At 43.5% G+C, this 19,845-nt stretch overlaps 1 protein-coding gene across 4 annotated transcripts; it reads left to right on the top strand.

Annotated features, from left to right (window-relative positions):
- The first annotated feature begins 909 nt into the window (after positions 1–909).
- On the top strand, positions 910–18,921 carry mapre2 (microtubule-associated protein, RP/EB family, member 2). Of its 4 annotated transcripts, none has more exons than XR_002471334.2 (8): positions 10,163–10,406; positions 12,210–12,337; positions 12,933–13,078; positions 13,342–13,561; positions 14,051–14,208; positions 14,604–14,762; positions 15,048–15,188; positions 18,446–18,921. XR_002471334.2 is itself a non-coding variant. In XM_021589238.2 (8 exons), the coding sequence occupies exons 1-7, from the start codon at positions 10,285–10,287 to the stop codon at positions 15,126–15,128; spliced, it is 1,014 nt and encodes a 337-aa protein (XP_021444913.1). In that variant the 5' UTR covers positions 10,163–10,284; the 3' UTR covers positions 15,129–15,170; positions 15,263–16,552. The 4 variants fall into 4 exon arrangements, 3 of the variants coding, with proteins under 3 accessions (XP_021444914.1, XP_021444912.1, XP_021444913.1); XM_021589238.2 differs by lacking the exon at positions 18,446–18,921 and adding an exon at positions 15,263–16,552 and having other exon boundaries at positions 15,048–15,170; XM_021589239.2 differs by lacking the exons at positions 10,163–10,406; positions 18,446–18,921 and adding an exon at positions 910–1,171 and having other exon boundaries at positions 15,048–16,552.
- The last annotated feature ends 924 nt before the right edge of the window (positions 18,922–19,845 follow it).

Below are 19,845 nucleotides of genomic sequence, written 5' to 3'. Positions count from 1 at the left end.
TACAAGATACGTTTAAACAAACACATGACACTTGTTTGGATTTAGAGTTTAATTTAGCAAATGTGGAAACTAAATATACTGTACTTATCATATCCAACTTGGAATAGGAATCTTGAAGATTAAACCCTTCATTTGAAGTACAAGATGCATAGTTGCGTAATTTAAAATAAATATAAAACATGAAGCATTAAGAAATTAAATAACATATTGCATTATCTGTAAAAATGGTGTTATTGTATGATAATAAAATAAATGCGCGCATGCATTATTTATCATGTACAAAACAAGGAGAGAGGGAGAGGCACTTGAGCGCTTAGGTTACTTCGATGCCCACATACAGCTGTCCTCAATGAGCAACGCATCAAGTTATGACAGGTCGAAATCACTCCAGATCAAACCCATCAACTTCAGCAACGCTTGTCGAAGAAAATATGTGTCGGTTGTCCACGTCATCAGCTTCTACAATCGGTGGATTCGATTATGCTGAGCCGCGTGACACCAATCTATGGCCCATGACGTGACCGGGCAAAAGCGGTGAGTGAGTAGCACCATTCTCAAATCGAACAGTAATCTGCGAGGCTGTGCTGCTGGGTCATGTTGTCTACAAGGCAGCTTGGTGCATTGTCCAGAAACATACAGCATCTATTTTCCATAAAATATAGGCCTATGCTATGTTTGAATTTTCAAACTAGTTTTCATTGGGAAGGCAGATAAAGGGTTTTTATCAAAAGCAATCACTTTTGCATGTGAATCCCACTCATTACTCCCAGTGCTTAATTAAATTGCTTTGTTTTGAGACGACTTCACCCTGACCGTTTTTGTTCAAAAGAACTGGGAACTCGGAAATCTCCGACTTCCGACTTCAGTACGTTCAAGACAACTGGGAACTCGAGAAAAAACTCTTGACTGGGAAAATCGTTTTAAAAACGGTCATCCAACTTGGAATTCCAAGTCGGAAAATCTAGCATATTTTTTTTCTAGCGCTCCAACTTTATGGCCTGAAGATAACTGACATCATGATTTTACCTAATTTTTTCCCGACTTCCGATCAACTTTCACCAGTTGCAAAACACTCCTACACGGGAAACCGGGCCGGATTAATCAAGTCCCTTCATTGAATGGATAGAGCCGTTTTTTTTAAGACGAAGTAACCTGGGACCTGAGTTCACTGGTGAGTCAAAGATCTACGGTTGCAATGTGTGATAAAAAATATATATTCATAATAATAAACGTGTGGGATATGTTTCAGGACATGTACACTTCAGTGTTGTGTTTTTGAATTATACTCGATGTAATGTGGTAAATATCTTGGCCACCAGTTTCTGTCAAAGTGAGTTTGTAATTATTGCTAACTGGTTAGCTAGTCCAGTGTACAGTACACTAGCAAAGATGGTGGATAAATGAAGATGTCCCACTTTGGCCGTTTACCGTAGAAAAAATGGGTCAGTTCCGGTCATCTTAACGGGGCACCAATGCATTAAAGCAGCTAAGGTCTGGTCTGCTAGTTAATTGACAGTATATGAACCAGAAAGAATTAGGCAGTTGGATGTCTCGCTTCCTCTTCCGCCTCTGGTGCTAGCTACCGGAGCCGATGTTGACTAGTTATGCCTTGATTAGTTAGCTAACTAGCTGGCATGCTAACTGTTTGGTTTGACAGCTGGCCAACTAGCAAGAAAGTTTCAGTCACTACTCCACTTTCATTTTGGTCTGTGTCGTTTTCACAATTGACACTTAATGCACATTTAAACCACTGTGCGCGGGACAGGGGACTGCACATTTGTAGCCAAAACTCTCTTGCTAAAGTTGCAAGAATGTCAAACTTGGATATCGAAAACCAAGCAAAAGCTTGTAAAAAATGACGTTCAACTATTAAGTTCATTGCAAGTCTCAGCCACCAGAGACATATCCTAATTGTATTGTTGTTCGGGTTCAACACATTTAACAATGACACCACAATGGCACGGTGCTAATCAATGTTGCAATTCAGCTGCAGCCAGCAAGGTGGCCGAGACAGCTGATGCCGCACAGCAGCTGCTAAAAAATGCATGTTGAGATCTGAAATTCTCAGGTCAACTTGGCATTTTTGCATTATGGCATGATTTCTGCAGTCATTATGTTTGCATGGAGAACACCTATGTGGCAAATCACAATAATTCCATGCAATCTCTTTGGACATTATTTTATTAATCATGTGTGCGTGCACTGACTGAATAGTCCACTGTGTTGTAGTTTACCAAAAATAAAGCGTGTGCACAGTCAGAAGATTACAATTTAGGCTGGCTTCTATTTCATTCCAATTGTGTATATAAAAACAAAACAAGTTTCAATTCATTGTTCAGAGATGATCAAAAGATCCATTCTATATTCACACACTGAGGTATGTCAATTATGCATAGGGTTGCAAAACTGGAAACTTTAGAAGTTTACGAGTAAACTAAAGTAGACTACATGACCAAAAGTATGTGGACACCAGCTCATCGAACATCTCATTCCAAAATCATGGGTATTAATATGGACTTGGTCCCCTCTTTTCGGCTATAACAGCCTTCACTCTTCTGGGAAGGCATTCCACTAGATGTTGGAACATTGCTGCGGGGACTTGCTTCCATTCAGCCACGAGCATTAGTGATGTCGGGCACAGATGTTTGGCGCTTATGCCTGGCTCGCAGTCGGCGTTCCATTTCATCCCAAAGGTGTTCGATAGGGTTGAGGTCAGGGCTCTGTGCAGGCCAGTCAAGTTCTTCCACACCGATCTCGACAAACAATTCTGTATGGACCTCGCTTTGTGTATGGGGGCATGCTGAAATAGGAAAATGCTGAAATAGGAAAAGGCCTTTACCAAACTGTTGCCACAAAGTTGGAAGCACAGCATCATCTAGAATGCCATTGTATGCTGTAGCGTTAAGATGTCCCTTCACTGGAACTAAGGGGCCTAGCCCGAACCATGATAACAGCCCCAGACCATTATTCCTCCTCCACCAAACTTGACAGTTTTCGCTATGCATTCAGGCAGGTAGCGTTCTCCTGGCATACGCCAAACCCAGATTAGTCAGTCGGAATCCCAGATGGTGAAGCGTGATTCATCACTCGAAAGAACGCTTTTCCACTGCTCCAGAGTTCAATGGTGATGAGCTTTACACCACTCCAGCCCAGAGTTCAATGGTGATGAGCTTTACACCACTCCAGTCAACGCTTGGCATTGCACATGGTGATCTTAGGCTTGTGTGTGGCTGCTCGGCCATGGAAACCCATTTCATGAAGCTTCCGACAAACATGTATTGTGCTGATGCTGCTTCCAGAGGCAGTTTGGAACTCTGTAGTGAGTGTTGCAACTGAGGACAGGTGTTTTTTTACACACTACGTGCTTCAGCACTTCTGTGCGCTTGTGTGGCCTACCACTTCGCAGCTGAGCCTTTTCTTGCTCCTAGATGTTTCCATTTCACAATAACAACACTTACAGTTGACCTGGTTAGCTCTAGCAAGGCAGAAATTTGATTTACTGACTTGTTGGAAAGGTGGCATCCCATGACGGTGCCACGTTGAAAGTCACTGAGCTCTTCAGTAAGGCCATTCTACTGGCAATATTTGTCTATGGAGACTGCATGGTGGTGTCCTCGATTTTATACACCTGTCAGCAACGGGTGTGGCTGAAATAGCTGAATCCACTCATTTGAAGGGGTGTCCACATACCTTTGTATATACACTGCTCAAAAAAATAAAGGGAACACTTAAACAACACAATGTAACTCCAAGTCAATCACACTTCTCTGAAATCAAACTGCCCACTTAGGAAGCAACACTGACAATACATTTCACATGCTGTTGTGCAAATGGAATAGACAACAGGTGGAAATTATAGGCAATTAGCAAGACACCCCCAATAAAGGAGTGGTTCTGCAGGTGGTGAACCCAGACCACTTTTCAGTTCCTATGCTTCCTGGCTGATGTTTTGGTCACTTTTGAATGCTGGCGGTGCTTTCACTCTAGTGGTAGCATGAGACGGAGTCTACAACCCACACAAGTGGCTCAGGTAGTGCAGCTCATCCAGGATGGCACATCAATGCGAGCTGTGGCAAGAAGGTTTGCTGTGTCTGTCAGCGTAGTGTCTAGAGCATGGAGGCGCTACCAGGAGACAGGCCAGTACATCAGGAGACGTGGAGGAGGCTGTAGGAGGGCAACAACCCAGCAGCAGGACCGCTACCTCCGCCTTTGTGCAAGGAGGAGCAGGAGGAGCACTGCCAGAGCCCAGCAAAAGGACCTCCAGCAGGCCACAAATGTGCATGTGTCTGCTCAAACGGTCAGAAACAGACTCCATGAGGGTGGCATGAGGGCCCGACGTCCACAGGTGGGGGTTGTGCTTACAGCCCAACACCGTGCAGGATGTTTGGCATTTGCCAGAGAACACCAAGATTGGCAAATTCGCCACTGGCGCCCTGTGCTCTTTACAGATGAAAGCAGGTTCACACTGAGCACATGTGACAGACGTGACAGAGTCTGGAGACGCCGTGGAGAACGTTCTGCTGCCTGCAACATCCTCCAACATGACCGGTTTGGCGGTTATCCTCAGACCCCTTGTGAAACCATATGCTGGTGCGGTTGGCCCTGGGTTCCTCCTAATGCAAGACAATGCTAGACCTCATGTGGCTGGAGTGTGTCAGCAGTTCCTGCAAGAGGAAGGCATTAATGCTATGGACTGGCCCGCCCGTTCCCCAGACCTGAATCCAATTGAGCACATCTGGGACATCATGTCTCGCTCCATCCACCAACGTCACGTTGCACCACAGACTGTCCAGGAGTTGTAGGGAGGTCATACAGGCACGTGGAGGCCACACACACTACTGAGCCTCATTTTGACTTGTTTTAAGGACATCAAAGTTGGATCAGCCTGTAGTGTGGTTTTCCACTTTAATTTTGAGTGTGACTCCAAATCCAGACCTCCATGGGTTGATAAATTTGATTTCCATTGATCATTTTTGTGATTTTGTTGTCAGCACATTCAACTATGTAAAGAAAAAACTATTTAATAAGCATATTTCATTCATTCAGATCTAGGATGTGTTATTTTAGTGTTCCCTTTATTTTTTGAGCAGTGTATATTGTATCTCTGTCCCTCTGTATGGCCTTAACACGTGAAATATATAAAATAATCAAATAAGATGATAAAAACATTTGGACAAACCTGTAAAACATTATCCTAAATATAAACCAACTTAGTGAATACCATTGGTGTTTAATATGAGGGTTTCAGCATGAAATATTCTTCATTTCTTTCACACACTTATTTATTTTGCAATGTTAAAGGTCCAATGCAGTCATTTTTATCTCAATATCAAATAATTTCTGGGTAACAATTGAGTAACTTACTGTGATTGTTTTCAATTAAAATGGTTAAAAAGAAACAAAAATAGCATGTTTTTTTTCAGAAGGGGAGTTGGCCTACATGTAGCTATCTAGTCGAGCTATATTTAGGCCTACACAGCATAAAAAAAAGGAAAACACGCCTCACGATTGGTGCAGCGGTCTAAAGCGGGGCAGCGGTCTAAGGCACTGCATCGCAATGCTAGAGGTGCCACTACAGACCTGGGTTCGATTCCGGGCTGTTCGCAGCCGGCCGCAACCGGGAGACCCACGGCGCACAATTGGCCCAGCGTCGTCCAGGTTAAAGGAGGGTTTGGCCAGCTGGGATGTTGTTGTCCCATTGCACTCTAATGACTTCTTGTGGAGTGCCGGGCACCTGTACGCTCACTTGTGTCGCCAGTTGTATGGTGTTTCCTCAGACACATTGGTGCACAGCAGTGCGGCTTGGCAGGGTCGTGTTTCAGAAGACGCATGGCTCTTGACCTTTGCCTCTCCCGAGTCCATACCGGAATTGCAGCGACGGGACAAGACTGTAACTACCAATTGGATATCATGAAATTGGAGAGAAAAAGGGGTAAAAAGTACAAGGTAAAGACAGTCAGGCTGTCAATAGCAAACATTGGCTATTGTTGGGAGGCAGAGTTATTTTTTCAGCAACTCTGGCTATGTGTCAGCATAAAGCTTTCATCATCACACAAAACGCTGATAGTTTTGCCCCAATGCAATGTGTAGACGGCATCTTGCTTGTTCTATGACAATATTCATTAGAACAGACCAAAAATGACTACAATTGCAATAGATTGCCATATATAACCTGTTAATGACCTAAATTACCATAGATTCCGGTCATTTTAGTAAATTGCTGGTAGCTTTGCAACCCTAACTCTGCATGACAATAATCATTGGAATGGTTGGAATGTCTAACCCTGGGAGAATCTGTCGGGATTCACAGGAATCAGTCAACTGGCAACCAGAGGTTACTGGCATCACTTTCTCAGGTGCAACCTACAACTATTGTGTCCTTGAGCAAGGCAGGTCTTTACGCGCCCGGCCTAACCAGGTGCTGCCCTACAGCTGACCCTTTACTGCTCCCAGCCTGCCATGTGGCGTGTCAGTGGGGCCAGTGCGGCCCGCTATGTACAGTACATTCAGAAATAATTCAGACCCCTTTAAATAGTTTTTTCACCTCATCAATCTACACACAATACCCCATAATAACAGGTTTTTAGACATTTTTGCAAATTTATTAGAAATAAAAAGACTGAAATATCGCATTTACATAAGTATTCAGACACTTTACTCAGTACTTTGCTGAAGCACTTTTGGCAGCGATTACAGCCTCGAGTCATCTTGGGTATGACTCTACAAGCTTGGCACACCTGTAATTGGGGAGTTTCTCCCATTCTTCTCTGCAGATCCTCTCAAGCTCTGTCAGGTTGGATGGTGAGCGTCGCTGCACAGCTATTTTCAGGTCTCACGAGAGATTAGATCGGGTTCAAGTTAGGGCTCTGACTGGGCCACTCAAGGACATTCAGAGACTTGTCCCGAAGCCACTTCTGTGTTGTCTTGGCTGTGTGCTTATGGTTGTTGTCCTGTTAGAAGGTGAACCTTCACCCCAGTCTGAGGTCCTGAGTGCTCTGGAGCAGCTTTTCATGAAGGATCTCTCTGTACTTTGCTCCATTCATTTTTGCCTCAATCCTGACTAGTCTCTCAGTCCCTGCCGCTGAAAAAAATCCCCACAGCATGATGCTGCCACCACCATGCTTCACCGTAGGGATGGTGCCAGGTTTCCTCCAGAAGTGGCCAAAGAGTTAAATCTTGGTTTCATCAGACCAGAGAATCCTGTTTCTCATGGTCTGAGAGGCCCTTAAGTGCCTTTTGGCAAACTCCAATTGGGCTGTCATATGCCTTTTAATGACGAGTGGCTTCTGTCTACCACAAAGACCTGATTGGTGGAGTGCTGCAGAGATGGTTGTCCTTCTGGAAGGTTCTCCCATCTCCACAGAGGAACTCTGGAGCTCTGTCAGAGGGACCATCGGGTTCTTGGTCACCTTTAAACTAGGAAAACAGACTCTTAATCTTATACTTGGGACCACACAGCCACTCCACTGAATAGCAGGCTAATGATTGCTTTGCAATGCTTGCAGTTAGCCACTAAATCCTTCCAAACCACTCATTGTTGAATTTGCGATTTCCTACTTGTTGTGTAATTTTTATGTCCAATGGCCCAGGAGCAACTTAACATTTTATCTATAATTCATCTTCATTATTTCTCTTCATATGACAAGGATTAAAAAGGATTTGCCAGTAGATTGTCGACTTGATTCATGATGATGTCTGCTAGCTAAGATTTTAAAAGTGTGATGTTGACATGATCAGTCCAATCAAAGCTACTGTAGATAGAATGACGTCAAATCACGTTATATCTGTGGCCAATGACCTTGAGCCTTCTTGGATGGGCACTTCTAATGTAACTCTATGGTAGCACTCAAGGGGTTTGAATTTCCGAGCTCTACCCATAGTGTCCCCATTAGTGACAGAACACTGAGCCAATCAAGCCGCAAAGCTCCGTATTTTACGATGGCTTGCCCCACCACCACACAAAGCATTGAGCTAGGCTGAAACACCTGCATTTTGGAGCCTCCTTACACTTCGATCACACCGACAGCGTCATTGCACAAAATAGTACACAGCATCATCTGAATATGTATGCAACAAAAGTTCAACATTCACCTTCTGCTACCATTTCTGTCAAGCCGTCTACGCATACAGTTTGACGCATACGTTCGATAAATCCAACATTTGCACCACTAGGCAAGCGCAGCGTTTCATTGGAAATGAATGTGATTCTGGTGTACCAAAATGCAATGACGCTGTTGGTGTGATCGAAGCGTTACTCAAGACAACAAAAAAGAGACCATGTTTGTATGTGGCTTTATTAACTTAATGATATATATTTTTACATTGTTTGCTATATGATATGTGACACGTATTAATGCCAAAATAACCTGCAAAACAGGCAAGCCTAAAAAAAATATGATTTTGTATTTTTTTAATGTGGGGCTCAAAACAGTTGAATGACAAGTCGCCACTGAGCACAATAGATGCATAATCTTATAATTTAGTCCTGTCATTTAAATATCTACAAGTAGACCAGCTATTGAAGCAGAGACACAAAATAAAGAAAGCATTTTAGCGTATGAGTGAGAAAGTGGCCATATGCCCCACGCTCCTCTCAATTTACATCAACAACATAGCTCTGGCAGTAGGAAGCTCTCTCATCCATTTATATGCAGATGATACAGTATTATACTCAACTGGCCCCTCCCTGGATTTTGTGTTAAACACTCTACAACAAAGCTTTCTTAATGTCCAAAAAGCTTTCTCTGCCCTTAACCTTGTTCTGAACACCTCAAAAACAAAGGTCATGTGGTTTGGTAAGAAGAATGCCCCTCTCCCCACAGGAGTGACTACTACCTCTGATGGTTTAGAGCTTGAGGTCTAAAGTTTGAGTGTTTGGCTAGACGGTACACTGTCCTTCTCTCAGCACATATCAAAGCTGAAGGCTAAATATTTTTTAAAGATGTTTTAAATGTAAGCTTTATTTAACTAGGCAAGTCATTTAAGAACAAATTATTATTTACAATGACGGCCTACAGGGGAACCGTGGATTAACTGCCTTGTTCAGGGGCAGAACAACAGATTACCTTGTCAGCTCGGGGATTCGACCCAGCAACCTTTTGGTTATTGGCCCAAAGCTCTATCCACTAGGCTACCTACCACCCCTTAAGGTAAATCTAGAATTGGTTTCCTCTATCGTAATCGCTCCTCTTTCACCCCAGCTGCCAAACTAACCCTGATTCAGATGACCATCCTACCTGCTAGATTACGGAGACGTAATTTATAGATCGACAGGTAAGAGTGCTCTCGAGCGGCTAGATGTTCTTTACCATTCGGCCATCAGATTTGCCACCATTGCTCCTAATAGGACACATCACTGCACTCTACTCCTCTGTAAACTGGTAATCTCTGTATACCCTTCGCAAGACCCACTGGTTGATGCTCATTTATAAAACCCTCTTAGGCCTCACTCCCCCCGATCTGACATATCTACTGCAGCCCTCATCCAACACCCATTCTGCCAGTCACATTCTGTTAAAGTCCCCAAAGCACACACATCCCTGGGTTGCTCCTCTTTTCAGTTCACTGCAGCTAGCGACTGGAACGAGCTGCAACAAACACTCAAACACCAAAACACTCTAATTCAAAGACTTATTCAATGACACTCTTACTGACAGTTGTGGCTGCTTTGCGTGATGTATTGTTGTCTCTACCTTCTTGCCCTTTGCTGCTGTCTGTGCCCAATCATGTTTTACCATGTTTTGTTCTGCAGCCATATTGTTGCTACCATGTTGTTGTCATGTTGTGTTGCTACCATGCTATGTTGTCGTCTTAGGCCTCTCTCTATAGCGTGTTGTCTCTCTTGTGTGATGTGTATTTTGTCCTATATTTTTATTTAATTTATGTATATTTTTAATCCCAGCCCCCGTCCCGCATGAGGCCTTTTGGTAGGCCATCATTGTAAATAAGAATTTGTTCTTAACTGACTTGCCTAGTTAAATAAAGGTTTTTATATATATATATGTATGTATGTGTATGTATGTATGTGTGTGTGTGTGTGTGTGTGTGTGTGTGTGTGTGTATGCTATGTCCCTTCGTTTTCTATTCGTGGAATTCTCCGTCCACTGTCCAAGAAGCGCGCCCCCATCACCAGTCACGTGGTTGGTTAGGGTGCACCTACGTCATCAGAGTCAGATTTGTGAAGAATAAGCAGACAGGAGAACGAGCCCGAGGTGCGGCACTTTATATCGCATCGTCCTTTCATAGAGAGAGAACAGGTAATCTGTTCAATATTTTAGAGACCCAATGCCAGGGCCCACCCAAGCACTGTCCCCAAATGGAGAGAATAACAACGACATCATCCCAACGGATGGATCCAACTGCATTCCTTACAGAAAAAATACAGTGCGAGGAGAGCGCGCCTACAGGTAAATCAGTGCAAATGCCGCATTCGGCGTGGCTTCACAGCAAGGCTTTGAGCAATAATAAGGTTGCTGCAAAACTCTGAACATTTGTTTCAGGAGCATTGGATTTTTCCACGCCATCCGCTCGCTCCTTTTCAATTCTGTTACAATGTATCAGCTCGTGCATAACGTTGGATGTATTTCCTTCTTGGTGACTGTTTCTTGACCATGGCGTAAATTGTCTTGAGGAGGCCCATGCAAGTTCACAATAATGCCAAAGCGAAATCGGTGACATTTAAACATAAAATAACACACATTGTCTGGCCAGTTGGAAAAGGGACCGCTGTGGGGAAAAACTAGCAAGTTAGCTTGCTTCATTGTCAAATACAGTCACTGTCTTGACTGTAATGATAGCAATAGCTGCTAGAATATTCTTGTTGGCCCCACGCTACCCAATCGTGTGTTCTGGGAAAAGGGTCACCGTTATAAAAAATATATATAAACTCGTTTGTTTGGGTCAAGTAGAGCCAATGAGCTAACAAAGCTAGCAGTACATCCGCTTTGTTGACACGAGAACGGCTGTCCGATTTTCTGTCTCAGTGCGCAATCAATGGAAGAGGTTAGTTGGAAAACGAAACTCCAGTCCACATCTTGTCAGCTTTTGCCATTCATGTTTAGGGTTTAGCTGTTAGGATGTTGACTATGCGCTTGATGTAATTGTAGACTAACGTTAGCTGTTACCATATTTTTATCAAATGGAAATGCATTGTCCGTCGCATTATAGCCAGCCCTCCGTATGTGACAAACGATTTAAACTCATTAGCTGAATGTTTGCATTTGGAATGGTGGAGCGATAGATAGTGGTAACGTTAGACATTTGGCTCATATGTCCTAAGCACCAGGCCCGTTATTTTCTTCGGGTACCCATTGGCGAATATGATATGTTGCAACAGCAATTCAGGTCTTACATTTTGACCTTATATGCTCCAGCCTGCCTCATCATTAGAATGAAAATATTCCAAATACCAAAGCTGTGAAAAATGTTATTTTTTTGCTGCACTTTACAAGGCGTTTGCATAATGTAGGCTACACTTAAAGACCATTTTTGCATTTACGGTGAAGGGTGGTCAACAGTTTCAAACATTTGTTTGCAAGTCATCACTTTAATGTCACTTTGCTCTGTTGATGTTTCTGAAGATAACATCTCAACTCTTCATTATGAAAATGACAGTTTTTTTGTTGTTGTTTATTCTCATCCAATCTGTTACTCATCCCATATAGATTTTGTGCTACACCCACACTCAAACTCCTATGAGTTTGTTTACAAGAGTCTGTATACATTTCAGCTAAATTGGGCATCCCGATATTATAACCGCATTACAAACATGTTATTACATTACTGGACCTAACATGTGATATGCATGGAGATAAATTGTAATAGATGTTGTTAAGCAATTTGACAGTGGAAATTGGTTGGAATGAAAATCAGCATACACACTGATCTCACATAATTTGATTTGAGACCAGTGTGCCTTTATTTCGTTACTAGTAGCTCTGGTTATAGGCCTAGGTTTACTGGCTTGCTGTCGAGTTTCCCCTTGATGGTTTGTATTGTTGTTATCTGCCTTGCTTTACATTTACATGTAATGTTAGTAGTTGAAATTATATGGTGGCTTTTATCTGTTGGTCAACAATTGTGTGTACAGAACATGTTGGCTAACCATTCTGTAAAAGAGATTACAAAAAAAAATCCTCATTTTGAGATGGTAATGTTTTGGAGAAAATGAATTGTAACTAACTGCTTAGTGCCTTTTCTGTCTTTTGCAGTTGGGGAATGGCGGTCAATGTATATTCTACCTCAATAACCCAGGAGACTATGAGCAGGCATGACATCACTGCCTGGGTTAACGATCTTCTCGGTCTGAACTACACTAAAGTGGAGCAGCTCTCCTCAGGTAAGAATAATTACCCTGTTAACCTTGCTGTAAACTGTTCTTCCTTCCAGACCCAAGGACCTCATTATGGGCTCAGGATATAGGCTTAGCATAGAAAGGGAGATGCAGGATGAAAGGGAGAGTGATGCGGTTTTGGCGTGGGAGAGATATGTCCATGCTTTTCCTCTGTTCCACACCAAGCTTCTGCCAATGATCTAGTAATGTGTATAGTCAAAGAAACCTGGTGTAAACCTAACCCTGCTCCTAACCTATCCTTGCTCTGACAGAGAAGACGGACAGTGCTATAAATACAACTAGTTTGCACACTTGCTGTGGCTACCATGCCATGGCTGCCCCAAGTAATCCAATCTCTGCTGAACCACACACAGTCCTGTAGCAAGGTGTGCTAATGGTACTATTTTGAGGTTAAAGCTGCTTGTCACTTCCAACGCTGTCAAGCCTGTTGTGTCTGGTCTGCCGTAGGTAGTGTTGTGCTAGGTTGGCTGAAAAATATAATGTGTTCATTATCATTAGTTTCGAACCTGTATCAGAAGAGAAACAATTTGTAGTTTTGTGTCACATCTTCTGACGTGGTTTTGTTTTCATTCACTTGTAGGAGCGGCCTACTGCCAGTTCATGGATTTGCTCTTCCCTGGCTGCGTCAGTCTTAAGAAGGTTAAGTTCCAAGCTAAATTTGAGCATGAGTACATTCACAACTTCAAGCTACTGCAGGCCTCCTTCAAGAGAATGAATGTGGACAAGGTGAGAGAATGAGGCTGAGTGAGTAGTGTCCTGACGGGACCTACTGTAGCTACTTATAACAGTTTACCATTAGATAGGGCTTTTCTTTAGTTACTATGGCTAGCCCAGGCTATATTTGATTGAACAAACACACACACACACGCGCTCACTTTGCTCCTAAAAAATATTTTTAAATGAAGGTGTCATATCACGTGAAGTGCAGATTATAAAACAGGTACCCCAATTTTTTGTTCTTGATCATTTCTTTCCACTTCTATATGAAGATTATTCCTGTGGAAAAGCTGGTGAAAGCCAGATTTCAGGACAACCTTGACTTCATCCAGTGGTTCAAGAGGTTCTTTGACGCCAACTACGACGGTAAAGATTACGACCCACTTCAGGCCAGACAGGGTCAGGATGCCATCCCCCCACCTGACCCCGGTGAGCAGATCTTCAACCTGCCAAAGAAGTCTCAACACCACGCAGCCAGCTCCCCCACTGCAGGTAAGAAGACCAGCCGCCTGAAGGGTATAATACAAAGCACGATCAATGAGTTAGCCAGTTTACTTGCCTAAATACTCTGAAATAACAGTTTTATTTTTGAGAAATAAGCTTGAAATGGGTATGGTCTAATTGACTTGACAACCAAAAACAAAGTGTAGCTTTCTTAATAAACCAGAAAATGTTAGCTGGCCAGGAGTTTTGAAATAGGTGGTACACATGAGTAAGATGCCTGTAAAGGGGGCTCTGTCCGCCCTCGGACTCAGAGATTTTTGCATTTTTGAACACCTAACTGCCATTTCCTGCAATCTCGAGCCTTAAATGATAACAAATAAAGTTTACATAGTGGCACAGCAAGTCCACAAGGTAGTGCAGCGCCCATCTTATATTATTTTGGAAGAACTCTGCGTTGATTGTAGTATACCCCTCTGTACAGCAGACATTGTTTACGTAGATTAGGAAACTGACTGACTAACCTATATTTGTGTTCAGGAGCAACCAGGGCGAGCGCAACAACGCCGAAACAAAACCCTTGCAGCCCCCATCCGTCCTCCAGACCATCTTCAGCCAAAAGAATCCCAGTTGCAACGACAACTCCGGCCAAAGGAGAGCGGGAACTGGAAGCACAGGTCACATTGCTCAATGACCAGGTAAAAAGCCACTACTACTGCATCATAACAACTTCATATATATAAGTTACTACAACCACGTCATTACAACTTAATATATCTAAGTTTGGCAGAACCAAAATGATAAGTAATTCCAAACTGCCTTGAATGATAATTCCATAATCTTGATTTTACAAGGATTAGATTAACAGAAACATGAAAAGGGTCCGAGAAACAATAAGTTGGGGATCAGAGGAGCAGCAGTGTATAACAGCAATAGTTTTATGATGGTGCACGTGACCATTTTGAATTTGATTGACAATAGAAAAATCATTAATACTGCAAGAACAGTTTACACACAGACAAATGTTGTTGTTTAAAGTCAAATAGCAAGATATGAAAGGAATATAAATTTGTCTGTCTTGTTTTGTGTGCAGGTGAACACATTAAAACTTGCACTGGAGGGGGTGGAGAAGGAGAGGGATTTTTACTTTGGAAAGCTGCGGGAGGTGGAAGTGCTGGCACAGGAGCAAGGTCAGGAGAGCGCACAGTTCGTGGAGAGGCTAATGGAGATCCTGTACTCTGCAGACGAACAGGTCAATCGGCTGTTATTGACTCTTCAGTGATTATTCATAGGAGATTCCCGAAGGGGATTGGGTGTGGGATGTTGTTGTGCAACATTTGTTTTAGATTCTAGAATGTTCGTACTGGATTGGGCAGTAATTATCTCCCTTCTTTTCTAGGGAGATATTTTCTTTGTAATCACAGGCCTTTGATTAATTGAGCAATTGATTTAGGTTACCTAATGCTGTTAATTACAAGAAAAGATCTATGGCGGTTGTTGCCCTAACATTTTGCTATGACCGCTTGTGTCCCCTTAGGAAGGTGCAGGAGAGGGGGAGGACGTGGACCCAGGGGTCCATGAAGAAGAGGTTCCTGATGATCAGCAGGATGAGTACTGACTGCCATCCCTCCGTGTCCCCACCACCATGCCCTTTTACTTTGTGAGAACTTTGTTACAGGTATCATTTTTTTGTTTCTTTTTATTACATTTTTTTTTCTCCTAATGGTTTGTTTCTTTTTCGTTCTCTTGAAGACTGAGCACATGAAGCAACCTCGTGAAAAGAAGCACGACCCTCGTTTTTTATTTTTTAGATATCCCTCAGACGTTCTGCGTTCTGTGTGTTTTGTTGACTGTCGGTGAAATGCTGTGGCCAGGTTGCTGTTATTACATACCGCCACATGCAGAAAAGCTCAGACCATCACAGAAGTTTCCAAGGCCATTGAAAAAGGGTGAAAAAAGTATGTAATTCAAAATTCTCTATTTGATGAAATTGTAATATGGAGTAGACCGTGTTTTTTATCTGACAGCACGTGTTAAGTATGTTGCCAGTCTCGGTCGGTCCCATGATCCATCCATTATGTACGTTGTTTCAAAGTTATTGTTTATTTTAAGACTTGTACATATTAATCATGAGAACGCAATAAGCTAAACCCTGAAGGGCCGGTAGTAGCTCCTATTTAACCTTCCTCCATATGTTGCACTGTAATTTGACTCTGGAATGGACAATCTGTCCATAGATTCTCACAATTCACACTTACAAATTGAATTGCAAAAATTATATTTATTAAAAACTAAGGAGACTTGATATTGCCTTTATGCGATGGGAGGCAGTTTAGTCCATGAGAATTATTAATGAAAAGTAGTAGTAAGTTAGACAAATTATGAGTAGCATGTGACTGTCTTCAGCAATTCAAAGAATTTAGATAATCAGTGCGTACTCAAAAATGCCTTATTTGGTGCTACAGTGACAGAAACAAGGTTGATTCATCAGTATGGCTTCATCATACGGGAAAGGGTTAGTGTAGACTAGAATGATCACAGTAAACATTTTTTTTAAACTTCAAGAGCAACTAGCCACCATCGTATTCAATGGAAGTCGGGTATATTTCAGATGTTTTCATGACTTTTGAACCACAGGTCTTAGGGAAAGTTGTGAGTCAGTTCACTGAGTAATTTGACATACTATATTCCAAGTACGTATATTGTATACCCTTTCTTAATGTTGCATTTATTCTTATTGAACTCAGCAGTGCACCATAATACTTTAGTCGTATGTTGTGTAAATGAAAAGGAATGTAAACATGTATTGTCAATAATTATAAATAGATCATGTTTTTCTTCTGATGTCCCACTCATTATGCATTCCCCAAAATGTGTTGCATGTTTGCATTTTATTTGTGAATAACTTGACCTGCTTTTTACATATTTAATAAAAAACAACTATGTTAAGTGAGCTGTGTTTTGTATGTTTAACTTGCTATTTCAAACTGTTGAGATTTGGATGGATTTGCTGTAATAAAACCTTTCACCTTTTCAGTCAAAGGGAGTGTTTCATTACGTTGTCTTATCCATCAAATAACCAACCTTCACTCCTGCTCCCCCTCGCCGGCGCTCAACGTCGCCAGTCTACTCACCACCGGTCCTGGCAACCCATCTATACGCACTCCTGCGTCTCATCAGTCACACCTGGACTTCATTACTCCCTGAATACTTACCCTTTATATAGCACTTGTTATCAGTTACCAGGCAGCATTGGTTGTTAGCTTGTCAGACATTTCTCTACCACAAGTCGAGCCAGCACCCCAGCCCATCCAACAGTCTGCCCAAGTCAGCGATGCCCATTTGTCCCTCTCAGACAAATATGACGGGTCTCCCTCCAAATGCTGTGACTTCCTACTCCAGTGCTCCCTCTATTTCACTCATCATCAGATGGGAGCCCCCACCACGGAGAGGTCTGAGGTTGCCACGGTTATTTCCCTGCTGACCGGACGGGTGTTGGGAGTGGGCTACTGCTGTCTGGGAGAGAAGAGGAGCTGCGTTCCTATGAGGGGTTCATGGCTCTGTTCAGGGGGGTCTTTGACCATCCACTGGAGGGCAGAGGAGCAGGGGGGGGGGGGAGCTCCAGGCGAAGTTGACGTATCGAGATGCTAATCTAACCTTGGACACACTCATCGCGATGGCCATCTGTCTGGGCAACCTTCTTCGGGAGTGTCGGCACCTCCATCACCTCTCTCCCTCCTTCGTTGACCGTCAGAGCCTGAACCCATGGAGATAGGGGCCACACGTCTCCCCGCGGCTGAGCGACGCCGTCAGAGACAGTTACGGCTCTTACGACCGGGAGAGGCATCAGCTTCAACGGTGTCCGGTATGTCCCAAACCGGAATCCACGAGAGCAGAGGGACGGCCCCGTGATCATCTCCTATGTTAGGCATGAGTTCTCCATCACCTTTTTTAGTCTCGATTTCACTCATCTATTGTTTCTCTAGCTCTAGTGGATTCCGGTGCCGCAGGGAATTTTATTGACCAGGCCCTTGCCTCCTCCCTGCACTTCACCTCATACCCGTTCTCCACTTCGTTTCCGGTCCAAGTGTTGGATATGCGACCATTGGGATCCAGCACTATTACGCACGTCACAGCTCCACTCACCCTCACCGTGGGAACCAAGCACCAGGAAAGCCTTTCCTTCCTCATCACTTACGCACCCGTGCACAAAGTCATCCTTGGCCTCCTGTGGCTCCAATTCCTGGTCAGAGAGGAGGATTACTGCCTGACGGAGCGCATCTACGTCCCCACGGGGGTCAGAGATCGGTTGCTGACCTGGGCACACATGTCCCTCACCACTGGACACCCAGGTACCACCCGCACCAGTCAATCTCTTTCTGAGAAATACTGGTGGTCCACTTTGGCGCAGGATGTTGCACACCATGTCTACTCATGCTCAGTATGTACTCAATCTAAATCTCCCTGGCACGCTCCAGCTGGTGACACCTTCCCCTTCCCGTGCCTCAGTGTCCCTGGTCTCATCTGCCCATTGATTTTGTCACTGATCTCCCCTCCTCTGATGGTTTCACCACCATTTTGGTGGTTGTGGATAGATTCTCAAAATCATGCGGTTTCATCCCTCTCTCTGGTCTCCCTACCGCTGAGGCATTGATCCAGCAAGTCTTCCAATCGTGGCCCCCAATTCACATCACGTGTATGGAAGGCTTTCATGGAGAAGCCTGGGATCACGGTCAGCTTCACTTCTGGGTACCGGCCTCAATCTAACGCGCCTGGCTCTCCACCAGGAACCTCCCTCTCCGCCTGTCCTGTAAGAAGCTGAGTCCCCGGTTTGTGGGGCCGTTCAAGGTCCTCCCGAGGGTCAACGAGCTAACTTACAGATTACAACTCCCCACTAACTACCGGATCTCACCATCCTTTTCATGTTTCCCTCAGGCCGGTGGTTCCTGGTCCCCTGGCTGATGCCGTCCCCCACGACACCCCTCCGCCTCCCTTGGACATCGAGGGGAGCCCTGCCTATGCCGTCAGATCAGTCCTGGACTCCCAACATCATGGGGGTTGGCTCCAGTGCCTGGTGGATTCGGAGGGGTACGGACCAAAGGAGTGGTGCTGGGTTCCAGTGGACGACCTAGATCCCAACCTCACCCAAGAATTCCACCTTCGCCGTCTGGACTGGCCCGCTCCTCGTGCTCTACGTCAGTGGTCTACTAACCATTGGTCCTGGCAACCAATCTTTACACACTCCTGCATCTCATCAGTCACACCTGAACTTCATTACTCCCTGATTACTTACCCTTTATATAGCACTCTTTTGTATCGATTATCAGCCAGTATTGGTTATCTTTCCTTGTCAGACGTTTCTCTTGTTTTGTATCATTGTATGTTCATTAATATTAAACTCACTAAGAGCACCTGCTTCCTGACTCCCTGTGTCGACGTTACACCTGAGTTTTGATGTAGGAATCAATCAAGAGGTATTGATGACCAAAACATGCTCTGCCTACCTGTGTGTGTACTGAAGGAACTGACTCCATTTGGGTTGAGAGAGTATAATTGTTCTCATGCTCCTGTTCCTGTCTATGGTATTTAAATAAAAGTAGGGCACTGTAGAGTATACTGAAGTCATTCAAATGACCTTGCCCCAATGAAGCCTCTAACATTTGTCAATTTAGAACCAAGTTATCAGCCGCAGACTCAGAGGTCAGACGGTGGTAGATAAAGCCTCTTGCTATTCACTTGCTAAGTAATTAAACATCAATAAATCATCAAATATACTGAACAAAAATAAACGCAACATGCAACAATTTCAAAGATTTTACAGAGTCAGTTCATATAAGGAAATCAGTCAATTGAAATGAATTCATTAGGCCCTAATCTATGGATTTACATGACTGGGAATACAGATATGAATCTGTTGATTTTTTTTAAGGAAAAAAATTCTAATAAACCATCTGAAATATAATTTCCACCCCCAGAATTGAGCTCAATAACGTATTGGTAAAATTATTATAGTATACAAAATGCAATTTAAGGTTGAGTGCTGCAGCTATCTAAAGTTTATCATCTTGACAAAATGAACAGAGGAACATTTGATTGAACATGAATGAGAGTTCACTAAGAGCCCACTCATGAGAGCCCACTCATGTTCATACCTAAAGGAGGACGTTGGAAATCTCTTTCCAGGTTCTGACAAAAACCTAGTTCTGACGTAGTTTACAGTCTTGGTCAGAGCCCTTTATTATTCTGGGCTTTTGGAAAAAGATTTCCAACGCCCTCCTGTAATTGAGCTCCTTGATGGGAGGGCCGTTGATGGAGAGCCGCATGCAGGCGGCTAG

The sequence above is a fragment of the Oncorhynchus mykiss genome, chromosome 28, assembly GCF_013265735.2.
Source record: "Oncorhynchus mykiss isolate Arlee chromosome 28, USDA_OmykA_1.1, whole genome shotgun sequence".
Classification (NCBI taxonomy): Eukaryota; Metazoa; Chordata; class Actinopteri; order Salmoniformes; family Salmonidae; genus Oncorhynchus; species Oncorhynchus mykiss.
The sequence above is the reverse complement of the archived record's forward strand: the minus strand, read 5'-3'. Positions and strand labels throughout refer to the sequence as shown.

What these genes read in the sequence shown, in the direction of transcription:
- mapre2 (XM_021589237.2), top strand. Translation starts at nt 10,285, where the DNA reads ATGCCAGGGCCCACCCAAGCACTGTCCCCAAATGGAGAGAATAACAAC. An exon ending in AGTGGAGCAGCTCTCCTCAG is followed by an intron (nt 12,338 to 12,932) that starts GTAAGAATAATT and finishes ATTCACTTGTAG; the next exon opens with GAGCGGCCTACTGCCAGTTC. An exon ending in AGCCAGCTCCCCCACTGCAG is followed by an intron (nt 13,562 to 14,050) that starts GTAAGAAGACCA and finishes ATTTGTGTTCAG; the next exon opens with GAGCAACCAGGGCGAGCGCA.